Genomic DNA, 22,091 nt, shown 5'->3' with positions numbered 1-22,091 from the left:
CATGCTGCACTGCTGTGTTTCGGACAAACTCCGCACAGTGTGTTGTTGTAGAGTGTGTTATTGTTGTTGTTAATGTTGTTGCTGGATGTGCCTATTTTTTAAATGTCTTGTTGTGGCTGAATCTGCTACCTGCTGATCTTTCAACACACAAGTTGACCTACTATGCTACCATCGGCTGTAAAAAAACAAACAAAGAAAACGTGCCCCCCCCAAAGCAACGTAAGGCCCCCCCGCAAATCAGTGCCTGGAGCCGGGCCTGGTTGGAGTATCAAGCTTTCGGTTGTACTTTAAAACCGTCACCAAGAGCAGATAGAGGTGTCAGGAAACGACAGCTGATACACACCAGCTGCGATGGTTTAAATGTGAAACAGAAGGCTTGAAACGGCAACGATGCCTCTGTCCCATTGGGAGTTACTCTGCTGTTACTTCTACAGCAGAACACTTTCCTTATGTGTCCTTATGTGTCCATCGGGGTATCGTCATGTTTGAACAGGTACAGAAGCTGTTGCTACAAAGTGTGAAGCACACTAAAACGTTATCGTTTGCTCTAGCATTAAAATATCACAATTTTGAAGTAAGGATATGTAAAATATTAAGTGTATTAAACCATGTTTTGAACAAGCTCCAGTGGCTGCATACTACATTGACCAATATAATGAAAAAAGGATCATAGGAGAGTGCTTTGATTTGACTCGAGCCCACCTGGTACCAAAGAGCCTTCCTGCTCGTCCTCGGGGACATGGAGAAGCTGAAGGAAGCTCAGAAGCCAGGGGAGTCTGGAGGATGACAGCGGGCATTATTTCACAGAGGACAATGAATGCAATAGTGTTTTGGTATTACTTCGCTTCTCAACCACTAAAGGGATTAAGGGCCCGATCAAGGCTGCAGTGTAGGTGATAAGAGTAAAAAAAACAAGAAGAAGTGAGTCATACCTTCTAATCCCTTCTGCACCGTTCTCACCAGCAGACATTTAGCATCCTCCTCTGCTCGACACGTCCCCCTCTGAGACATAAGGAGCTTAGGTGATGCAGTATTTCTTTCTCTGTTTAAAAAGTGCTCCTACTCACAGCCTGTCGGGTTATTTTGACTCCTGGCAAAACAGAAACTTCTGGTTGAGGTTGCCACAAACTGAATATAACATACAGAAGAGTTGATGCGACCATACAGTATTATGGTATGTGTGACATGAAGTGCCGTTATTTGTCAGGCGTTTCATTTCCTAAATGTGCAACAAAAAAAATTGAAGTCTTGATTTTTTTTTTTTATCCATAAACTGTTTCTCAATTGATTTTTTTCAGAAAAACTATATCACAATGCAACTACGATGACCTTGTGTCCTTTCAAAAGTCTTGTTTAAAGTCCAACTGTAATCACGTTTGCGTCTCCTGGTTTGAAAACACAAGCCTACGTTTGTGAGCGATTATGTACAAGCGTTAAAGTAAGCGTGAAGACTAAACATGCAGTTTAAGCTCTTATCAAACTCAAATTCATCACAAAGTGATTTATCTTTCTTCAAGTTGATATTCAAGACAGCTATGCGGTTATTTCACTCAACAAATCACAGAATATATTCAATGTAGCTTTCAACCTTTCATCTATTCAGATTTTTGTAAATCCCGAATATATTCAATGTAGCTTTGAACCTTTCATCTATTCAGATTTTTGTAAATCCCCTCAGCTTTTATTTCCACTTTGCAAAATGGTGAAAGAAGATTACAGACGATCCCGTCTTTCAGGTGAGGAAGTAGAATTAAAGCAGTCTGTGGCGGCTCAGCGTACAGAGCACCATAAACACTGAGGGGAACTTCCCAAAACCAACAGGTATTTTGGAAAGAAAAACTATCGACAACGAAGCACTGCTTTCATTGTGATTTATTGTCCCATTATATAACCGACTGTTGGGGTGAAGGTTCTGAATCAGTTCCCTCTGAATGTGTGCAACACTTCTGTTCATACACTGACACCCAGTGGTCATTAGACAAACTGTCCACTCTCTGGCATCTGTTGATTAATGACAAAACTGGTTTCACGGTGTAGAAACAATACTTAACAGCTCACTTAAATGTCCCCACAATTACTATGTTGGTTCCATATGAAGTTTCCAACCCTTTAATCAAAAAAATAAAATAAAAAGCATTTTAATTTCACTCTTCTCAAATAATTCAAATCTGCTTTGGATAAAAGTTTAATTCACAAAAATACATTGACCAATATAATGAAAATGTACTAAAATGTACTTTAATAATCCATAAAAGCTGGAACATCATTGACAGAAAAACACAAGAAGCATTATTAGAGTTGGTTTAGTATAATATATTTCAGCTTCAAGACACATAGAAATCAATCCTTATTTTTCCCCATATTTCATCTATAAAAGACCCATTTTTCTGAAGCATTAATATGCAAAAAATGGCATTAGAATATATTATGGGAGCTATGAAATCCCAGTGACTGAGTATAAAATTAAGTCACATCAGAGAGAGATACTCGCAGAAGAGAAGTCCATGAACAGGGCGAACAAAGAAAAAAATATATAGAATAAAAATAATAATTCATATTATAGACCTCGATCTATCATCACTGACATGACGGGCATGGAGAATAGGTGTCTGGCTATAAAATAATTCTCACTGTTCCACTTGAAAACATCTACACTTAACAACTGATGCATTTTATCATGCTTGTTTTTGAAGAATATTTATAAGCATACAACTAAAAATAGGTCAACTTCCATGTCTTTCAAATACAATATTGATAATGAAAAAGATGAAAAATACTGAATCCAAGTTATAACTTTGTTTTCCTTCTTTTTAACGCCGTTATATTCTTTTTGTTAATCTGTCAATAAAAGAAAGAGAGTAAGGGGGCTGTCTCTGGCCATGTAGGCTCATGGACACTTTTTCTTTTAAACGTTCAGAGGCTTTTATCATCATCTTAAGTTTGTGGTGTTTGTTGGTGCAGAAAATGGAGACTGTCCGTTCAGGGTTCACACTGAAACTGAGACACAGAGGAAGGTCCTCGGAGGCGAGAGACCAGCGTCGTCTCTCTCTCTTACTGTCTTTACTCCATCTCTCTCTCTGGTGTAGATCATCCTCGTCTTTGATAGGAGCAGTTCAGTCAGCTGATCCACCGTTTTTATGGCTGATGGAGGGCGGGGGAGTGGGAGGGCGGGGCTGTTGGAATGCTGGCACGTTCCAATCAGGGCAACAGTTCTTCATTACAGCATTTCTGTAAGACAGCACAGTGGTAAGTCCTCATTTCATAGACTGGTTAGGATTTACAAAAACACCATGGACCAGCTGTGAGAGCCCTCTAGTGGCCGCTCAATGGCATTACATCTGGAGGAGGCGTAGCAGTGTAACGTAGGAGGCGAAAACAGAAATCAGGGTCACTATTCACATACATTTTGATGTTAAGGAAGAAAGACATTATTTCTTATCCTGATCATTTTATCCAATATCACAAATCTGTCTCAGGGGGCTTTACAGTCTGCACACAACACCCACTGTCCATAGATCCTTGATTCAGGTAAGGAAATACTTAAACAGCTAAAAAAAGAAATAGCTGTTCAGAATAGACTATATTGACAATCAATATGCCAGAATTAGATGAAAAATGCAAGAATTTGGTGCAATACATAAATGTCCCCCACTGCCAACACCTGGTGTCCAGGAAGCACCAAGCATATTTTGGACTTAAATGATGAAAGGTGTGTAAAAAGATACACCGCCTGTGCTCAACATAAAATAGTTCATGATATGATGGTTCAGCATATACAGATTCAGAGTGATTCTAATATTCACATCAACATCAAATCTAAAGTGTGCACTAATTATTGAGCAGTGAGATACAAGAAGTTCAGTGATTCTGAAAGACAATAACGACACAGTTAGAATTACTGCCACGCGCTTGTGTTCACATCCACGTCTGTCCAAAATGTCATCGAACACCAATTCTTAGGTGATGACGATATCACAGGGTTTGTGATGTCACAGTGACCTTTGACCACCAAACTCTAAATCTGTTCATCCTTCAATCCACATTTGAGTGAAATTTGAAGAAATTCACTCCAGGTGTTCCTGAGACATCATGAGAACGGACCGGACAGACGGCCAACCAGAAAACACAAGGACTGCGTCTTTGTTGTTTTAACAACAAAGCCTGAGGGAACACAGACTACAGTCCTGGAAGTATACGTCTGTTGACTGGTTTTTCCCAGCAGACACATTTGTTATTGACAATATTAAAAGACGTCTGCATCACAATCAAATGTTCCAGGGCCGTGCCGTTGTGCACGCTACTGCAGCTCACTGGCACGCCCATCTGGGGCCCTTGAATGGTACGCAGCCAGAACTAACGGCGTTGGTTTCACCTGTGCTTTTCCTGCTTTGAGAAAGAGCTCACGGTGTAGTCTGTTAGAGAGGTACATGCTTAACTCACAGCTGGAGTAACATCCAACTTTGCGATTTCAAAGATAAAAAAAAAAAGACAATTAGCAAGTCTATAAACTCTAATTGCAAAGGCTCACATTGAGGTGATAAAACAACATGTGGGCACATCTGAGTCGACACTGTGCAGAGAACACAGAGGAACAGAAGGCCACCTGTTACTACATGTGCTAGCATGAGTCTCACATACACGGTTACACTTCGATCATTACGGACAAACTGCTTCTTTTTAACCGCCTCTATCCAGCATGTCCTACAAAATACAAGTTTTAAAAAGTCTACAAAACTGCAAATACCGACTATATCGATTAACTAAGAAGCAATACACCATCGAATCAGGTTTCAGCTCCGAGTCAATTTCTGTCCCAGTGAAGACTGTGACGGATAATCAGAGACCGGCAACTCATGAGGTCAGCAAACTGGAAAACGCCCATGTTGTACAAAGTGAAACGTCCCATTAACTCTCTCGGTTCTGTCCGAGGCTGGCACTGTACTGTACCCACCCCCCTCCCCCCTTACAGTGTATGAGCGTGTGTGTTGTGAGCAGTGGAACAGTGGCGCTGTAATCCCATTAGCGTTGGTTCACTGGGCAGACACCGCCCCAGGGCCGGCTGACAGAGGCCCCCCGTCGCACACACACCGGACCACTAACTGACCAACACAGATGGATTCAGACGAGGACCGCAGTGGGTGGGTTAGCGACCCTGATGTCTGGGCTGGGCACAATGGTGCCGTCTGTTTTACTAATCCCACGTTATCCCCCATATCAAAGTTCTATTTGCACAAAGATCACACGGTCTAGTGTAGAATCCTTTACTCATCCGTTGTGATATTAAGTGCACTCTATGCTACAGGGACACTGACGCTAGAATTCATGGGAAGAATGAAGCGATCACACCAGAGGCAATAATCACTCTCAATACAGTACAATACAGGAAGTTCAGCAGAAGGGCTTCGTGTTTTGATGCAGTCAGCGGAGAATATAGTAATTATGATTATGTGATACTGAAATCCTGAAAGGAATTAATTGTTTACTCAGATTTAAAAAAAGGGGGGGGGGGGGGGGGGGGGGGAGTCAGCTACAGGACAGCAGCCCTAAACATGGTGAAGTGTCGTCATCTAGGACGATTCAGTCTGGTCGACACCCACAGAAGATACGGCTTGTAGTGAAGACCTCCAGCTCCCTTCTCATCTTGCTACCCTGTAGAACGTTCTGATCCCTGATCAGAAGCAGTGGGTGTACAAAACAGGACGCATGAGGCGCAGAGGCTCCTGTACAATCAACAAACACGGGCCAACTACGTGTATGCATGCCGAACTTCCGCTGCATGGCACGGCCCAGCTCTACTCAGCAGTGTTTTTGGTTTCCCATTAGAAAAGGTTGCGGAGAGTACCTGGTTCTCTTTTCGGTACCACCTCGGTCGAGGTTCCAAGCGAGCTGATCCCATAGAATCGTCTTACAAGAACCAGTCATATTTAAAAAGCAAAACTTATTTTATTAACTGGACACAGATTTTTTTAAATGTCAACCAGCAAAACTGCGCCGTACAATTGACAGACGAGAAAGGACGTTCCTCTGTTTAGTTGCCGATGAGAATCCAGCGAGCGTCCCGATGAAGAAGTCACTGAGCTGAGGTTTCCGTCTACACTGAGGTACCATCTGCAGTAACTTTCCACCGACAATCAGACAATCACACCCCTTGCAGGCAAAGCTTAAACTTTTCCGTCCAGCTCTGTTTTGTTTTTTTCATTCCTCACACAACAACTTCCTTCACTTTTACTACGTACATCCAGGTGCCGCTCTATGAATGCCTTCGAGGAGGCTCTTCGCCCGGACCTTGAGAGTTGCCATGGGGGAACAGCTCTTTCCAAGCAAAGTGACCCCTTTAGGCTCACACCGTCAATGTTTGGAAATACAAGGCCCAGCTTTGTAATCTCCATGTGAGGCTGGATACACGTCATGAGATCTCACAAGATTTGCTCAACTGACTGAGCCTAACGTCATCTTTCAAAGGAAACTTTCCACATCAGAGTGGAAACATTCTTACCGGGACTTCGTAAGTGGGCGAGCGGCGGGTTAACCGGGTTAAATCTTATCAGGCGCTCATAGTGACCTCCGACCTACAGTGGCTTTTTGCTTAATGTGAACAGCACTAAAAACATCTCCTGCTTGGATTATGCCTCACCGCTCATACCGGGTGACTGTGCATTTGCCATTTCTGTGTGTTAATCATTATTACAAATGAATATGAGTTATGGTAACTTAGGCATTATCGGTGTACCAGTGTGATGAGGTTCCTTGATTTGATCGGTATTTAAGTTACCGTGTCACCTCCGCCACGGAGGTTATGTTTTAAGATGAGTTTTCCCACAGGATCAAAGAAAAACTGCCGGCCCGATTTTCATGTCTTTTGAAAGGTGCAAGAGTGAAGCATGGGCGAGGTAGGAACCCATTACATTTTGGGTCCGATCCGACGAAGCGAATACGCACATTGTTTTTCATTAATTTATAACAGTTTCTCAGCTGAATTCTCAAGAAAATTAGCATACATAACAGAATTCAAATATAGCACAAAAGTGTCTGTATCATGACAGAAGATCTTGTTTAAATTGACAACCTGTAGCTGAATTAAAATGCATGTTTAGGACAATTGTAGAAAAATGTCAGTACAATTACAGCAGAGTGAAAATAAATGCAACTACCAATGTTTACAAATAGGGCTGCATTGATCAGAGCTCCTTTGTACTGCCAAGCAACAATCCATCACCTAGTACGGATGAAGATGAATTAGTGCATCACATACAGTAAATTCAGTCAAGGCCAGTCTAAAACTGATCCGTTTAGAAGGCTTGACGGGAATCAGCAGCCTCGTTTACGGAGAGAGTCTTTTTTCAGACTTCCTCATTACAACAAACGGGCTAAGATGTAAAAAAACACTGAAAAGAAGAAGAAGAAGCGATTCTAATTTTCCTGGGAAACAACCTGATGACAGATGGATTTCCTCAGACTTTACCAGCTGTTGCAGTCTGCTGAGGTCCACGTTTAAATCCAGCCATCACACAGTGACTCACTCAACAGCAACGAAGAAATTGCAAATGAAAGCACTTCACACTTTTGAAGGCTGACTCACGGGATGTTGGCGTGCCCCGAAACGTTAACTGGATCTTTAACTAATCAGCATCAAAGAAATGACATCTGCAGTCATTATTAGAAAAAAGGGACAAGACATGTCCCACACATGCAAGGTATAAAAAAACACGTCTGATCTGTCACATGGAATACTTCCTCTATGAACAAGAACTACGTGTTCATCCCAGAATAGACTAAGATCACACTGTTCATCACCAGTAAGTCGCCCTGAAATGACTGAAACACTAAAAACACTTTCAACATCTACTGGGTCCAGCTAGATGAAACCAGGTCGTGTTAATATGAAGTCAGTTCATTAGGAATAAAGTAAATATTTCCCACTTGCACCATCTGTTGCTCCGTCTTTTTTTCCATATGTGCTCAAGTCCTTCTTAAGCTTCTTTACCACCAAGAGGTTCCTGGCAATTTTTGTCTACAGAACAATCTGGTTCCTTCAGCCGAGTGTTGTCTGCGTTACCATAACGGTCTAAAGAGCAGTGAAGATTAGGCATGTTAGTCCGCTGGAAACGCTCTGCCTCGTCTTTTGAGTTTTAGGGTTATGTATCTGGGTTTTAAACGACTGCCGAGAAAAGGTTTTTGGTCGTTTTTGTCTTTTGCTCACAACACCGCCGCGCTGTCCGTCTCTTCTACCACTTGCCCGCTTGAACAATCTCTTGTCTTTTATTAAAATTAGTTGGGAATCGGATAGCAAAGCCCAACTTTCTTTTAATGTTATCAAACAAAGAAATACGTTTTTTGGGGGGTAAAATGTGCATTTAGACCGTGGTTCCTGATGTCAAAACTCAGCAAGTTCCCCAAAAGGTTCCCAGTACCAGGTGAAAGTTTGAGCCTGAGACGGGACGGTAACCACTGATGAGACTACGTAACACCAGGCTACACAGACTCATTTCACTTCACTGCAGGCAAACAAACCCACAATAGACTGTGATGAATGATTAACCACCACTGATGTGAGCAGCATCATCTGAGATGACGTAGAAAGATCAACGTTATTATGAAACACTAATTAACCCGACAGCCTGCCTATGCATCATGACCTCATGAATAGGTGAGCTGCATTTAGACACACACACACACACACACACACCTGGCTCAGAGCTGCTGCAGGGGCTGAGGAGGGGGTGTGGAGGTCTTTAAAGCAGCACACAGTTAGATTTCTTTTTCGCCTTCTTCTTTTCCACTGGCGTTTTCCTATTTATCTGTCTGACCAGGTCGTAGAAGATCTAGGAATGACGTGACGAAGAGAAAAGTGTCGGTGAGTAAATACAGCGATAAAATCTCTTTCGTACAAGGAACATCTTTACACACTGTGGGACCTTTAAGCATTCACTATTACGAATTGCTGCAGACGTTTACACACACATCGAGTTTAAGGGGTGTAGCACTGAGTAGCAGGTATAATCATACTCTTCTTTGTTAACACAAAAATAAAACTCAGATGAGGTCCCTTTTACAACTAGGTCAGCTTTTCCCTGAGAGATGAATGTAATATTGCAGCTGGTCTTTTGAAGACTAGTTGTTTAAAACAGGAGGGCCACCAGTGGTTGGTGTGTGTGTGTGTGTGTGTGTGTACTCACATCGAGGACGTTGATCTTTGACTTAGCAGAGGACTCTAAAAAGGCACAGTGGTTCCACTGTCTGGCCAGGTTCTGGCCCTGCTCCTTCCCCACCACACGCTCATCCTCCAAGTCGCACTTGTTCCCCACCAGGATCATCGGCACCTGAGGACAAACAGCAGGGATCCCTTTGAGGCAAGCTTGTGATTTTAAGTCATAAAAACTAAATAAACTTCATACAGGCAACCAAAACGTATCACTCTCTCTTCTAACGTGTTTAAGATTGTGCTCAAATTAACACATCAATGTATAAATAAAACTACAGATTTGAAGCTATGGGGAAAAAAAAGGTTTAATTAAACACAGATGTGTTACATTTATTTTGAGTGGTACTCCCAAAGGTTCACAAGTAAGCCCATACAAATAAATAGAGTAGAGGGAGCAAGTACAGAGCAATCTTTGGTAACAGAGGAGAATTAGAAATGAGACAATAGAAGGAGAATAAAGAAAAGTGGAGGGGCTTGAGCAGGAAGGGAACTAGGTGATGGAACAAGGGGACAGCGGGAGTTATTGTCAGCTACCATTTACAACGTGTTGACGCTGATCTAAATTAGACTTTTTAGAAAATAACTGAACTCGTGAAAAACGTTTTTCTTCTTCCTTTTAACAAACCGATTCTAAATTTGCTAACGCATAAGGATGCATGTTTGGATTCAAAGAGTGCATTTAAGTTGTGCAGAAAAAAAGAGAAGAATGCCAAGAATACAACATAAAGCCTGGATGGAGGGAGGCGGTGTACCAAAGACAATGTGCAGTAAGTGACAGAAACAGATTTAAATAAAGCAACAAAGCTTTGAGTGGCATCTTGTTGCCACTCATCTTCATATGCCTCTACATACGATCATCAGTACGTGTGATGAATGAACGTCTTCCCTTGAAAGAACAAATCTAACCATATAGGCACAGCTCCTCGAGATCTGTACGGAGGACACTGGTGACATTAAAGTCTGTGAGGGTCCACATGTGGACACATGTTTGTTAACAGCCAAGTAGTCCATTCATTTAAATCTAAAGCCTGGATTAAAGAGTCACAAAGACAATCAAGGAAATCAATCCATCCCCGTGGGACGGCAGAAGGACAATCAATTAGGTTACACAACACTGACAAAAGAGATTAAAGAATCAACATGAACTCACAATTGATGCAGTTTCTGCTAGTTTTGTTTCTTTATAAAAAGGAAAGCATTAACTGAGAACTGGGTTTGGAATCTCCCAGAAATACCCAACACTTCTTCTTTTGTGCCTCAAATCAGCCGTTTTAACCAAGGTCAAAAAATAAACAAAACTCTCGGAGGAAGAGAGAATAATCTGGGCAAAACTTCAGCACCGACTGTCACAGGCAGTCAGGGTGTCGGGATGCGTCTCATCCTGCCTGCTGTTTCCTGACCGTCTATCTAGGGAGCACGCTGGCCCCGGAGGAAGTCATGGCAGCCCCGCCCTGCCGGGATAACATCGCTTTCCTTCCTGAATGTTTTCCAACATTTCAGGCTGGATTCCACGCTCTGGCTGCTCTCTGGAATTACACGATAGTGCGAGACTGTATGCATGCGCGTTTGTGTGGATTGCGTTCATTTAGCGCTTGAACGTTACGATACCTATACGACAACGGAGTAAAGCTCCAGGCTCAAGTTTGAGGTAGAGTTCAGCATTTTGTCTCGGTTTTCCAGGGGTTCCCAGGACATTTGTGTTTGTGGTGCAGCCTAACAAGCAGGAGACATAATCAACTAGTGGAAAATGTTGCAGGCAGCACAACAGGCGCCAATAATATATCAGCTGGGGGAAAATCTATTTGTGGTGGGGATGGCAACAAATAAATCCATGCATGGGAAACCCTGCCTTCGCTCCCTTCTCCTGGTTCACAAACTGCACCCAAATGTGTCTTGTGGATCTGGAAAAACTGGATATTTGTAAGCAACATGGCAGTACAACGTGATAGTACCCCGCCATGCGCTAGCTTGCTCAAACCTGAGACCTTCTCCCAAGTCTACCGTTCAGAGGTTGTTTGACAGCGGTACGGCCAAATGTAATACATTTGAAGGCATAGTAGGACTGTTCCAGGCTCCGTTTTTCATTTCTCTCTCTCCCCCCCTCTCTGGGCTGTGGGGCAGACGACAGGAAACTGCGATGTTTAGATTAACCCCGTGGAGGTTGCTGCTTGATGTTTGATATCCAAACAAGCCCTCGCACTGGACTGCTGAACGACATTTCTCCCAGGGGTCCTGGGAGAACTAGTGGTATGCCCTCCTAACAAACTGTGAGCCGAGCTGGGATGAAAAGGATGGAGAGAGAGAGAGAGAGAGAGAGAGAGAGAGACAGAGAGAGAGAGGGGATGCAGGATGGAGGTATACAGGGAAGCCAAAAATGTTCAGTGTCAGCAGCACACAAGGCAGCATTAGCCTACTTGGAGGAAGAATCCACACAGTTAACATGCTACAGACAGGTCCTGTCCCGCCCACGATGGCATGATCGGATTGTGGGGAACCCAGAACGGGGGAGCATGGAGCAGCTTAAATGAATGGAGCCAGTCGTTGCAAATGGAGGAGTGAGTCACAAGCAGAGACGGCCCAGAAAAGTCATAAGACCTCTCTTACGTAAGAACTGTGGAAGGAAGTAAGAGCGAGCTTTTAATTTACTTTATTCTCCTCCCTTAAGGACTTCTTTAAGGAGATGGAATTTGGCCCGACTGCGATCAATGTACGGTCATTTTAAAAGGCTTGTTAATTGCGCTTGGCAATATCAAGTGCGTCTCTACATTTTGCCAGCTTTGCAGTAAATGGTGCGTGCAAGAGCCGAGAATGAGAACAGCTGCAGCAGCAGCAAGAAGGTCTGCGTTAGCAATAGCATGAAAGCGTTCTAATAAGAAAACAGTCCTCTTGGATGGAAAACAAAGAAGAAAGAAAACACGTTAAGCCTTTCCTTTGGTCGCGTGTTCCTGCAAGGGGCGAGGAGAGATAAACAGATGTCACGGCCATCATAGGTGAAGGGGTAAATCACCAGCGGACTGATGGCCGACAGAGTGGCTGTACCACTCGCATAAACACAAACTGGGGACACATTCAGAGGGAACACAGAGAAAGAAAAGGACGTTAACTGTTGTTCTTGCAAGTTGAGGAGCCGCTGATCCTGCAATCCATCTGTTCGCCTGAGGCTAACCTCAGCTCCCTAACCACGAAGCCTCCAATGATGTTCCACAGCCTCACAATACAGTGTGTTTTCTGATGGGCTCAGGCTTTCATCGCTGACAGTCCAATCACCCGCAGAGTGCCAGACCGCAGTGACACCATAGCGAAGAGGGGGGGGGGGGGGGGGCAACGAGAGTATACTGGACTAGATACAGAGGAAAGGGAGTAGGAAAGATGCACAGAAAAGAGTGGCGTAAAACTTCAGTGGCAGGCTGTAGAGATAGTTGAGAGGGAGAGAGCGCGGGAAGGAAAGAGGGAGAGAGAGATTGAGGGTTATGGTAACATTCATTCCCTCCAGAGATCACCAAAAAAGGGCATCTGAGATCCTGCTGACGCACTATCTGGCCCACCAGAGAGGGGATGCAGGGCTCACTCACTCTACAGCCTCACAATTCAAAAGAGATTCAGTAAAATAGAAGTGTGCTTCCAACTAACAGCACAATAATGACATGACGCATGCTCTTTGTATTTCCTCTGCTACAGATCTTGGAGCAGAAAACTACATCATATGGGCGTAAAGAAAGCACGATTAAGGGTTGAACATCCACTTGTGAGACAAAGACATTCCCCTCCCTTTACCAGACTCTTAGCTTCGTGGGGCCTCTGGCTCCGTGTCCATGTTAAACACAGATTAAGTGATCCAACCACAGAGGGACCTCCGTGACGCTAAACTTTATGCTAGGCTACGTACGAAACATCAGTAAGGGCTTTCTCATTGTTTTCACTCCACAGAAAATGACACCCTGCGCATTATGTTGAGGTAATACAAATTTGCACCGGCATGAGATGATTACAGTGTTAAAATGGTAACTATAGCAACAGTGCAATCAGATGGCGAACAATGTAGGCGGCTGAGAACACAGACATGTGGAGCCGGGAACATTTCTGCACTGCTTTTTCCACTCCGTTTCTACCACGATAAAAATGAAAAGAGAAAAGTTTCTCTGAAGATGTGGACGAGTTGATGTAAGCGGTGCACACACTGTGTACTTACGTCCTCTGTGTCCTTTACTCGTAGGATCTGTTCTCTCAGGTCCTGCAGGTCGTTGAAGGTGGACTGTGCTGTGATGGAGTATACCAGGGCGAAGCCTTGGCCGTTCTTCATGTACAAGTCCCTCATCGCTGTGAACTGCTCCTACACAGCGGGGAACAGGGAGAGGAAAGACGGGCCATGAGCTAAGAAAAGAGCTATTCCTACATGAACAGCCAAGCTGTGAGGCTAAATGTCAACATGCTGCTGTTTCGTACATTTAAATGTTAAGGATTCTGTTACTGATCCCTTAACAGAAGCAGGAATGTCAAATAGACAGTTTCCCTCCTAAAATGTGTTCGATACAGTGACTCTGGGATCCTTAATCACAGTAAAACAGTATCAACAGAGAATCCAGGGGCATAGAGTTCACTTACTGTGCCTGCTGTGTCGAGAATTTCAAGCATACATTGCTGCCCATCTACCTCCACTTGCTGCGAGAGAAAAAAAGGAAACAGATAATATGATTTATTTAAATTGAGACTTGAGAATATTCCAAATCTAAAATACTACATAGAGCAAAATCCAACACAGATGAGATAGAAGCAAGAGATAATAATACATAAAGACAAAAGCAAAGAAGTAAAAACAACAGGAGGGTCAGAAAAATAGAGACAAAGAGAGTCCGATGAGAAAAAAACAATATCATGATGTGAACCTGCAAAGTAGCTGCTAACGATCAGCTCATTCCTATCCACCACTCAAACCCCCACCCCCCGGGACACTCACCTTTCTGTAAGAGTCTTCTATTGTCGGGTCATATTTTTCCACAAAGATTCCCTGTACAAACTGAACTGTCTGCAAGAGAAGACGCAGAGCGAGCAAACGTCAGATCAATGTGACCTGCCGGCAACAGGAACAAAACATCATCCAGAGCGGCAAAAGTGTCATGTGTCCTCGCTGTGTTTATCACAACAACTCGGCAGGGCAACTGAAGAAGAGGATGTTCATGGTGGTGCCAGTCAGGATGCAAGAAAAAAAAAAAAAAAGTCTGATTCATCATATAGACATGAGACGCATATATTTAAATAAAAGAGGTCTACGTTAGGAGTGTGCTTCATGGTAGGTTTACATTAGGGGTAGAGCGAGTTCACCTGATAATGTCTTACGCTCAAAGCATGTCAGCCTGCCAGTTTGAGGGTTTAACTCCGACACCTGGTTGAGGTTAGCTAAGCAGAGTACGCAACATATCGCAGACATTTACGGTCTCCTCACAATCTTGAAACGACAAAATGGTGAAAATATCTATATCTAGAACTAACGGCATGCCTAGAATTGGCATATCTGTCAGTCCTTGACAAATGGATGAGAACTACAGACACAGAGAGTGTGTGTGCGTGTATAGATGTATGTGTGTGTGTGTGGGAGGGGGGATTCAGGAGTGAATACTCACCAGCGCAGACTTGCCCACACCTCCAGAGCCTAACACCACTAGCTTGTATTCACGCATGGCGGGTTTGCTTCACCGGACAGCCCAACAGTCTGCACTGGACAAATGAAAAAAGGCAAAATGGGAGAGACAAAATGAGTGAGGTGCAAAAGTAGATTAACAAAAACAAACTAAACAAAAAAACAAGATCCAACTTTTGAAGCAAAACAAAGCAGTTTTCCCAGCCTGGTCTGTGAGTTTTTCCACACTAAGAAGGAAGGATTCTAGTCATTCCTGGAGGTTCTGGACAAGAAGCAGCACAACAATGGAGGGAACACCCATAAGTGGAGCTGCTTCAGGGTGGAGGAGGTGAGGAGTATGTGACCCTTCTCTAACACAAACCAGCTGTGATGTGTGTGAGTGGAGGGGGAACTGAAGGGGAGATGATGAGGATACATGGATCTGGCAGATATTCCTCTTAATGACACAATCATCTGGCCTTTACACAACAAAACACACCCTGCTGTCAGATGTTTTAGTCACTCACTCCTTGGTATTGCAAAACGGAAAACTATTGTCAGTTTTCGACTAATGACGAAAAATAGCTGAGGGGAGGGGAATATTCGACTGGGATGGAGAGGCTTCGAATCGTTGGCACACATTGTGGCGTAAAGTCAGTTGAGTTAGCCAACTGGGTCACCGTGTGTGGGGCTTCAGAGAGACGACTGCACTGAGGACTGTGGCTGGGTGAACTGGGGGATTTCGGATTCTTTGCAAACTTTCAGGACATTAAGAAAATAAGTGCCAAAACTCTCCGTTTCTAGCTTCTCAAACTTAAACATCGTCAGGGTTCCTTCCTTCTACGACTTAACTGAACACTGAACCTACTGCCAGTCGGACAAATCGAGACATCTGAAGAAGTCACAATTTTCTGACTTTTTATTGACCTTTGGTCGCGTGTGACTGCTCGAGAAAATAACTATTGGACTAATCTAAAATGAAAATAATAATTTGTTGAAAGCCTACTTCAATACATGTGAGAAATTAAACTTCTCCCCATTTTCAGCACTGAAAATGAAGGTTAGAGTGTAATACTACATCAGTGTAGACTCGGGTAAGGTACCGCCATCATTATGGGAGATACAGTAAATGGCAATCACCATCCTTGTGCCCAACTGTACCACATTCAGGCTGCCAAGTTACTGATTTCTTCAACTGCACTTTAAAGCAATCGATGCCCAAAACCAGAGTATAGAACTTTTCGGTCGTGGGTTGAAAAGTGCAGCATGTTGGCATCAAGGCTGTGCAAAAAAAGAAATAATCAGTAAGTGGCTTCAAGTTGAAATCAGGTCTCAAGGGGGAACATATAGCCTCGCTTGATGAACCAACCCTTTTTGCAAACCATTAAACAGCTAATAGGAGGCCATTCTGGGAAGCAGCTGATCGCCTCCTACACTGTTTTAGAGCACACAATACTCAGAGGGGTGGACAAAGGAACCAAGGACCTCCAACTTCAAACACAAGCAGTGGCCATGTGGGACATAAAACCTGGACTGTGAATAATTCATACTCTGTAATCCTCTACACACAAAGAGAAGTTCTCCTTGCACGATCAGGGAGGAGCCATTGGAAGGAAAAAGAGCAGGGGTGCACGAGTGCTGTTGCAAACAGTCCCTGCTGCACTAATGTAAATGCGCAACTGGAGAGTCATGTGCATGCACAGCGTCGCATACAATGTCATACAGACAATGTCACATTTCAGACTAGGCCTCACATGTCTGCTATGGTTCCTGTGTGGACACTGTGGACTGACCCCAGCAGGAACCCGCTCTGTGACGGTAACTGAGATTATTATGAGACTTCTGCAGATGTTTTAGAGGACGTCTACTCTGTCAAATGTTACTGCGCTTAGAAATCCTCAAAGGATGAGCAAAACTGAGGTGTGTGTAAGGCATATTATTTAAATATTTTAGAACAGAAATACCTGAATGTATTTTTAAAAAGGACTGGAAAAGTTTCAACTGACTGACCTACATTTTACAAGAAACTAGTGAGCAATTGAATTGTTGCTCCTGGTGTTAGAGGAGGCCGACACTACCATACTCATTTCGGGAGGCTGGGTGAAAACGCTACACATCAAAAAGTGCAGTTTTGCTTCCTGCTACACAGGTATGTTGTTCACTTTAAGGATGAAAATAAAAGTCCATTTATGAAAAAGAAATTAAAGAAAAGTAAAGAAAAAATTTAAATAAACATTGAATAAAAATCTGATTGGAAAGATATCATTTGGAGGATACATTTTTTCCAAAAATGGTATCATTACCTTTTCATTAAACTTTTACATTTATAACAAATATTGTATAAGCCACATGCCATTTTCAAAACAAAGAAAACACAAAAGCATTGTATGGTCAATGTTTTCATATGTTTAATATTACATTAGTAACCAACTACCCAACAAAAAAGAGAAAGTAAAAGGACTTTTTTACTTTAATCAATTGTGAGTGCTTACCAAAGCAAAAATGGCAACATGAAAAAATGGTTGTAAACAGTCACTTTCACAACATGGAGTGGTGGACTTTCTACTCCAGATTCTCACACGTTCTACAGTAATACTCATTTAGGAAATGAACATTAGTCCTCCTGACTGGAGACATTACAAACTGGTATGGGGCAGTACTACATGGAGCTCTACGCCAGGTGATTAAAACCGCCCAGAACATCATTGGTACCCATCTACCGAGCATCAGTGATATTGGTGACAAGAGGTGCCTGCGAAGAGCCCGAAGGACATAAAAAGACAATACCCAGCCCGCCCAAAGCCCGTTCAGCCTGCTGCCGCCTGGCAAGTGTTAGACGCATCAGCTAACACAATAACATATGCAAGTCTGGTGGTATGCGTCTATGCAGCAAAATGGGACTACGAACTGCATTTTGTTGCACAACCCTGTTGAACCATGACAATAAATGAACCTTGTACTATCTTTTACACAACTGCCGTCCCCTGTATATCGATTAGTAGGTAATGTGCTGGAAAGCCGACTGTGAAGCTCAACTTTTGCATACGAATAAAGACAATTAAGTTTTGAAGTAAAAATGCTTCACTGAGCGTTAAACCACTTGAAAGGACTTGTATGTCTTTCTGAGCTTTGAGTAGGAGTGAAGGACGACAATTCTCAGCGAGCGTGTGCTGATTCATGTTGTGGAGAATGACAAAGTGGTTGCTCCTGAAGCCTGCCAACACACAAATGCCACTCTCCCCAACTGAAATGATATTACTAATAAACGCTAAAACAAATCCCGCTTCTGATTCAATGCGTGAAGAAACTCGTCTAATTTTAACTCCGTTCTTTTTCAGCTTCTTTTTTAGCTTCCCACTCCAACTAGTATTTTTTCGCTCTTACTTAGACAACTTTTCTACCAACTTTCATACCAGGACAACTACACACAACGCTGCACTCTCTCAAACGCCTGTCGACACACTCGCAACGCACACAAACACAAGGCCATTTAAGGACATCTGTCTTTAAAAATCAAACCTCTCTCGCTTTCCATTGCCCTCAGTTACACACCGTCATTCCCCACAAAACAAACACGCTGCTGCTGTTCCTCTGCTCTCGTAGTAACCCCAGCAAATAAGGAGCGAGGGGAAGCCACATGCCACAGAAAACATGCTCCGCCATGACATCACTGCATCACTCACCCTCTACAGCCAAAAGTATGCATCCATCTAGGGCTGGAACTTGGACGAGGTGCGCTGCTAACAAGAATATGCAGCGAACGTGTCTGGATAAAACTATGCCTCAAACTTCAGGAAACTGAAATTAGAGAGCAGAAGGCTTCACAGCTACAACTAAAAAAATCCAGGATGCAAAACTTCCTGGTGTAGTGGGGCGAATCAGACAGCGCTGAGGCTGTCAAAGAGCCTGACTCAGCAGGGCGGTATGATTGACAGCTGCCCTCTGTATCGTCCACCCAGTGCGGATGGTGAACATGCACACATCCGTTGGTTAAGCTAGCAGCATGACACCGACATGTGTCATGTTTTTTTGCCTGTTGACCCACATGACAATTACAGAAGCTATGCCGGGAAACAAATATATATCCTCTTGAGGTTTAAGGGTAGAAAAAAAAACAGGGTGAGATAATAGTTGCTCTGGCAGAGTGTTGTGTATTCTATATTGATTAGCTCCGGGTTACTCATTACTACCTCCACCACAACCACAGTTCACATCACTTGTTCACACCGAGCTTAGCATAAGAAACCCACTAACTTTAGGGGAATAACCCAGAAACTACTGATAGCAGATACACTGTCATGGAAAGGTCCCTTCATTTTACAGCTAACCTTTTTACTGTTACCCTAATAGTGTCCTGAAAATGTCTTGGAAATAACTGTTATATAGTGCTAATTATAGGGGTAGAAAAACGGTCCGTTAAGCAAGTTGTGTTGAGTTTAAAAACAGATGTTGAAATCCAGAGGAATTTCCCTAAAAGTACAGCTCCACTTCAACGCAAGTTGAAATTTATACATTTTAATTCAAATGTGTTATTGAATTTATCTTATTAGAAACATCAAGTCTTCATATGCTAAACTGCATGATTGCCCGTCGTTAAAATTGCACATTTTTGAAAACGAAATAGCAAAACCAACAGCTATCTTAGCAGTTAATTGGAAGTAATGAAGAGTATACCAAGTGAAACCTGCATCTAATTAGTCCCAAATGATATAGTTCTTTCTAGGAAACTTCCTAGTAAATTAGGAATTTACGAGCCTGTAAAATGAAATGTTACCCCTGAGCTGAAACAAATAAAGGCTTTTCACAGAATGTTTCTTGTTAGAGCTAACCTTCACGTGGGAAAGACAAACTCGAACAGATAACCAAGACCTATGAGTAACGAGGATGCTCCTCATCTCACTGAAGAAGGCCGCGTCAAACTTCCTGCACAATCTTCTCTGAAACTCCCGTTATCTCGTCGCATAGTACTCTCATCTCTTTTGAGGTCCACTACAACCCTGAATGCCAGCTATGAGTCAGAACAAAACTGCAGCCAGGCACACAAAACTGCACTGTGACTTTATGACAAAGATCTGTAACTGACAAACACCATCAGCAGAATACATCTGTCTCGCTGGGGCCCTGACCTGTAACCACATCCTCTTTCCAGAGTGCAAGAAAGGCTTCGTGCTGATAGGCTGGAAAAGGAGTAGATGCCTACTAAAATAGCCTCTTCCAGTCTCTGTTCAAGACTGCAGACAGAAGGCTTGCTAACAGAGGGGGAGGAAGTGGGTTGTACAGCCTGTATCTCTTTATCAAACCTGGGCTGTGGGGAGATTAGGGGATATTCAGGGTGAGGCTCATTTCAGTTAACCACGGGGTGAAAAAGAGAAAGGTCTACTTCACTTGGAAACTGTGATATTCTGTTATAAATAAAGCAGAGGTGCAGAGTGTTTATAGTTTGAGGATGAGAGTACACACATTTCCCGTTTCACACCAGCAGAAATATCCTGCAACAGGCTGGTACAAAGCTTGGCCCCAGACAAGAGAAAGTAATTTGAGCTCTCAGGTAGATTCACAGTGAGGTAACCCACCTAATTTGCTTACGGCAGTAAGCATGTGCTTATCACGCCCAGGTCATGCAAAGTCCCTGCAATCTGTGGCAGTGACTACACCACAGAGCAGTAACCAACACTCCGTCGATGCGTGATTATTACACCCTTAGCTTCCATAACATCAATCAAATTACGTTAAAATCATACACCAGTTTACAGATTAATACGAAAATAACATAATCTATAATCCAGGGAACCGAGACCAGCATCTGCCCACAAACAATCTAGTTTCACACCAGCAACTGCACTAAATCCCGTAACCAAAGCTTGTTAGCAAAATGCCGCTAACTAGCTAGCTTTGACTGCGGCCGCCGACACTTCAACACCGCTAACGTTAGCTACAGCTCGTTAGCTAGCGAGCTAGCTAGGCGACACATTCCTCTCCTCGGCGTACATTCAAAACACAGCTAGGTTGTCACAAACACGCCGCAATCAAGCGCATTCACCGCTCACACGTCCACGGGGCGTGGCAGGTTTAAAAATTAACCCACACCACGGTGTATTTTCTCGGGAAAGACTCGACTGCTAGCGTTACCTGCCCTTCCGCCCGGCCTTGACTAAAATGGGAGTGCACACTCCGTTTTGTACTTGCGGACAATTCTTCTCATGTATCCGACACATTTAACACGAGCCGTGCACCCTGCTGTGTCTGCTTACTATCCCGCGTGTGTCGACGCGACGTGCTCCCACGCAAATTACTTATTTGACCGCGTTTAGCATGTAGTAAAGTTTGGCGTTTCGACTCACCGTTTCTCGCTCGCTGTCTTTCGCCGCTCCGCAAGTGTCAGTCTGCCCCCGGCCTCTCTGTGCGCAGCAGACGTCACTCCCGACTATTTCTCATTTTTCTTAAAAGGGCATGACACATGGGCCACTCGTCCCGCATCATTTGCATGATAACGGGGCTGCACAGTAACGATGACTGTCAGTAGAAACACACATAAACTGCTTTTATTCTCTCTTACTAATATATTGGGAACACATTTCTTTCAGGTGTTTTATTTAAACATTTTATATTCTTGAAGGATTAGTTACTTCACTCCTTGTAAAATGCAATAAATACTAAATTATGAAGTATTTTTGTTTGTAAAGTCACTCATCATGATGTTTAAGATGACAAACTCCATGAGTTCAGCTGTTATACGCATTTCTGTCCCAAGTCAAAATCTAGGCTCAAGTATTGTCAGAGTCCTTGAGGACAAGTCACAAGTCAAGCAACTTTCTAGTCAATTTTAGGTTTCACACATACACACCTTTTCAACATTTTCCTCTGACACCCGTTCATTTGTCAATCAATCAAATAGTAGATTGACAGAAAATTAAATGAATCAAATAACTGTTTAAGCCAAGTCCAAAAATTCTTATGTTCCAACTTCAAATGTGACTTTGTATTGTTACATTGTAATTATTGGGGGGGGGGGGGGGGGGGGGGGGGTTATTGGTTGGGCAAATTTGGTTTTAAATATGCCAAATAGGCAAAGGCAAGTCCAAGACTCAAGTCATGTCAGAGCAAGTGTGAAGTCCTTGAGCAAGTCCAAGAGTCACAAGTCATCAGCATCAGGTTTCAGACACCATTTGACAATTTGGCCTAATTAGCGATGAAAATATGTCTATTAATCAAATATCATTTCATGGAAAATGACTGAACTTGATAATGAACTAATTGTTTTAGCGCTTTGTTTTG

At 43.1% G+C, this 22,091-nt stretch overlaps 1 protein-coding gene across 2 annotated transcripts; it reads right to left on the bottom strand.

Annotated features, from left to right (window-relative positions):
• Window positions 1-2,161: 2,161 nt before the first annotated feature.
• LOC306775845 (ras-related protein Rap-1A-like) lies at window positions 2,162-21,227 on the bottom strand. Of its 2 annotated transcripts, none has more exons than XM_079266381.1 (8): window positions 21,158-21,227; window positions 14,821-14,909; window positions 14,157-14,225; window positions 13,805-13,861; window positions 13,392-13,532; window positions 9,177-9,320; window positions 8,687-8,822; window positions 2,162-3,228 (listed from the first exon to the last, which is right to left on the bottom strand). In XM_079266381.1, the coding sequence occupies exons 2-7, from the start codon at window positions 14,875-14,877 to the stop codon at window positions 8,733-8,735; spliced, it is 558 nt and encodes a 185-aa protein (XP_079122507.1). In that variant the 5' UTR covers window positions 14,878-14,909; window positions 21,158-21,227; the 3' UTR covers window positions 2,162-3,228; window positions 8,687-8,732. The 2 variants fall into 2 exon arrangements, with proteins under 2 accessions (XP_079122507.1, XP_079122508.1); XM_079266382.1 differs by having other exon boundaries at window positions 14,821-14,914; window positions 21,158-21,201.
• Between the last annotated feature and the right edge of the window lie 864 nt (window positions 21,228-22,091).

This window comes from Melanostigma gelatinosum (assembly GCF_949748355.1).
Source record: "Melanostigma gelatinosum genome assembly, chromosome: 3".
Taxonomy (NCBI): Eukaryota; Metazoa; Chordata; class Actinopteri; order Perciformes; family Zoarcidae; genus Melanostigma; species Melanostigma gelatinosum.
Note: the sequence above shows the minus strand (reverse complement) of the source record. Positions and strands in the feature narration are given on the sequence as shown.

Excerpts from the sequence above, each read along its gene's own strand:
- LOC306775845 (XM_079266381.1), bottom strand. The coding sequence starts at position 14,877 with ATGCGTGAATACAAGCTAGTGGTGTTAGGCTCTGGAGGTGTGGGCAAG. Across the intron at positions 13,862-14,156 it reads TAGAAGACTCTTACAGAAAG|CAAGTGGAGGTAGATGGGCA; the intron begins GTGAGTGTCCCG and ends TTTCTCTCGCAG. Across the intron at positions 13,533-13,804 it reads TTCTCGACACAGCAGGCACA|GAGCAGTTCACAGCGATGAG; the intron begins GTAAGTGAACTC and ends CCCGCTGTGTAG.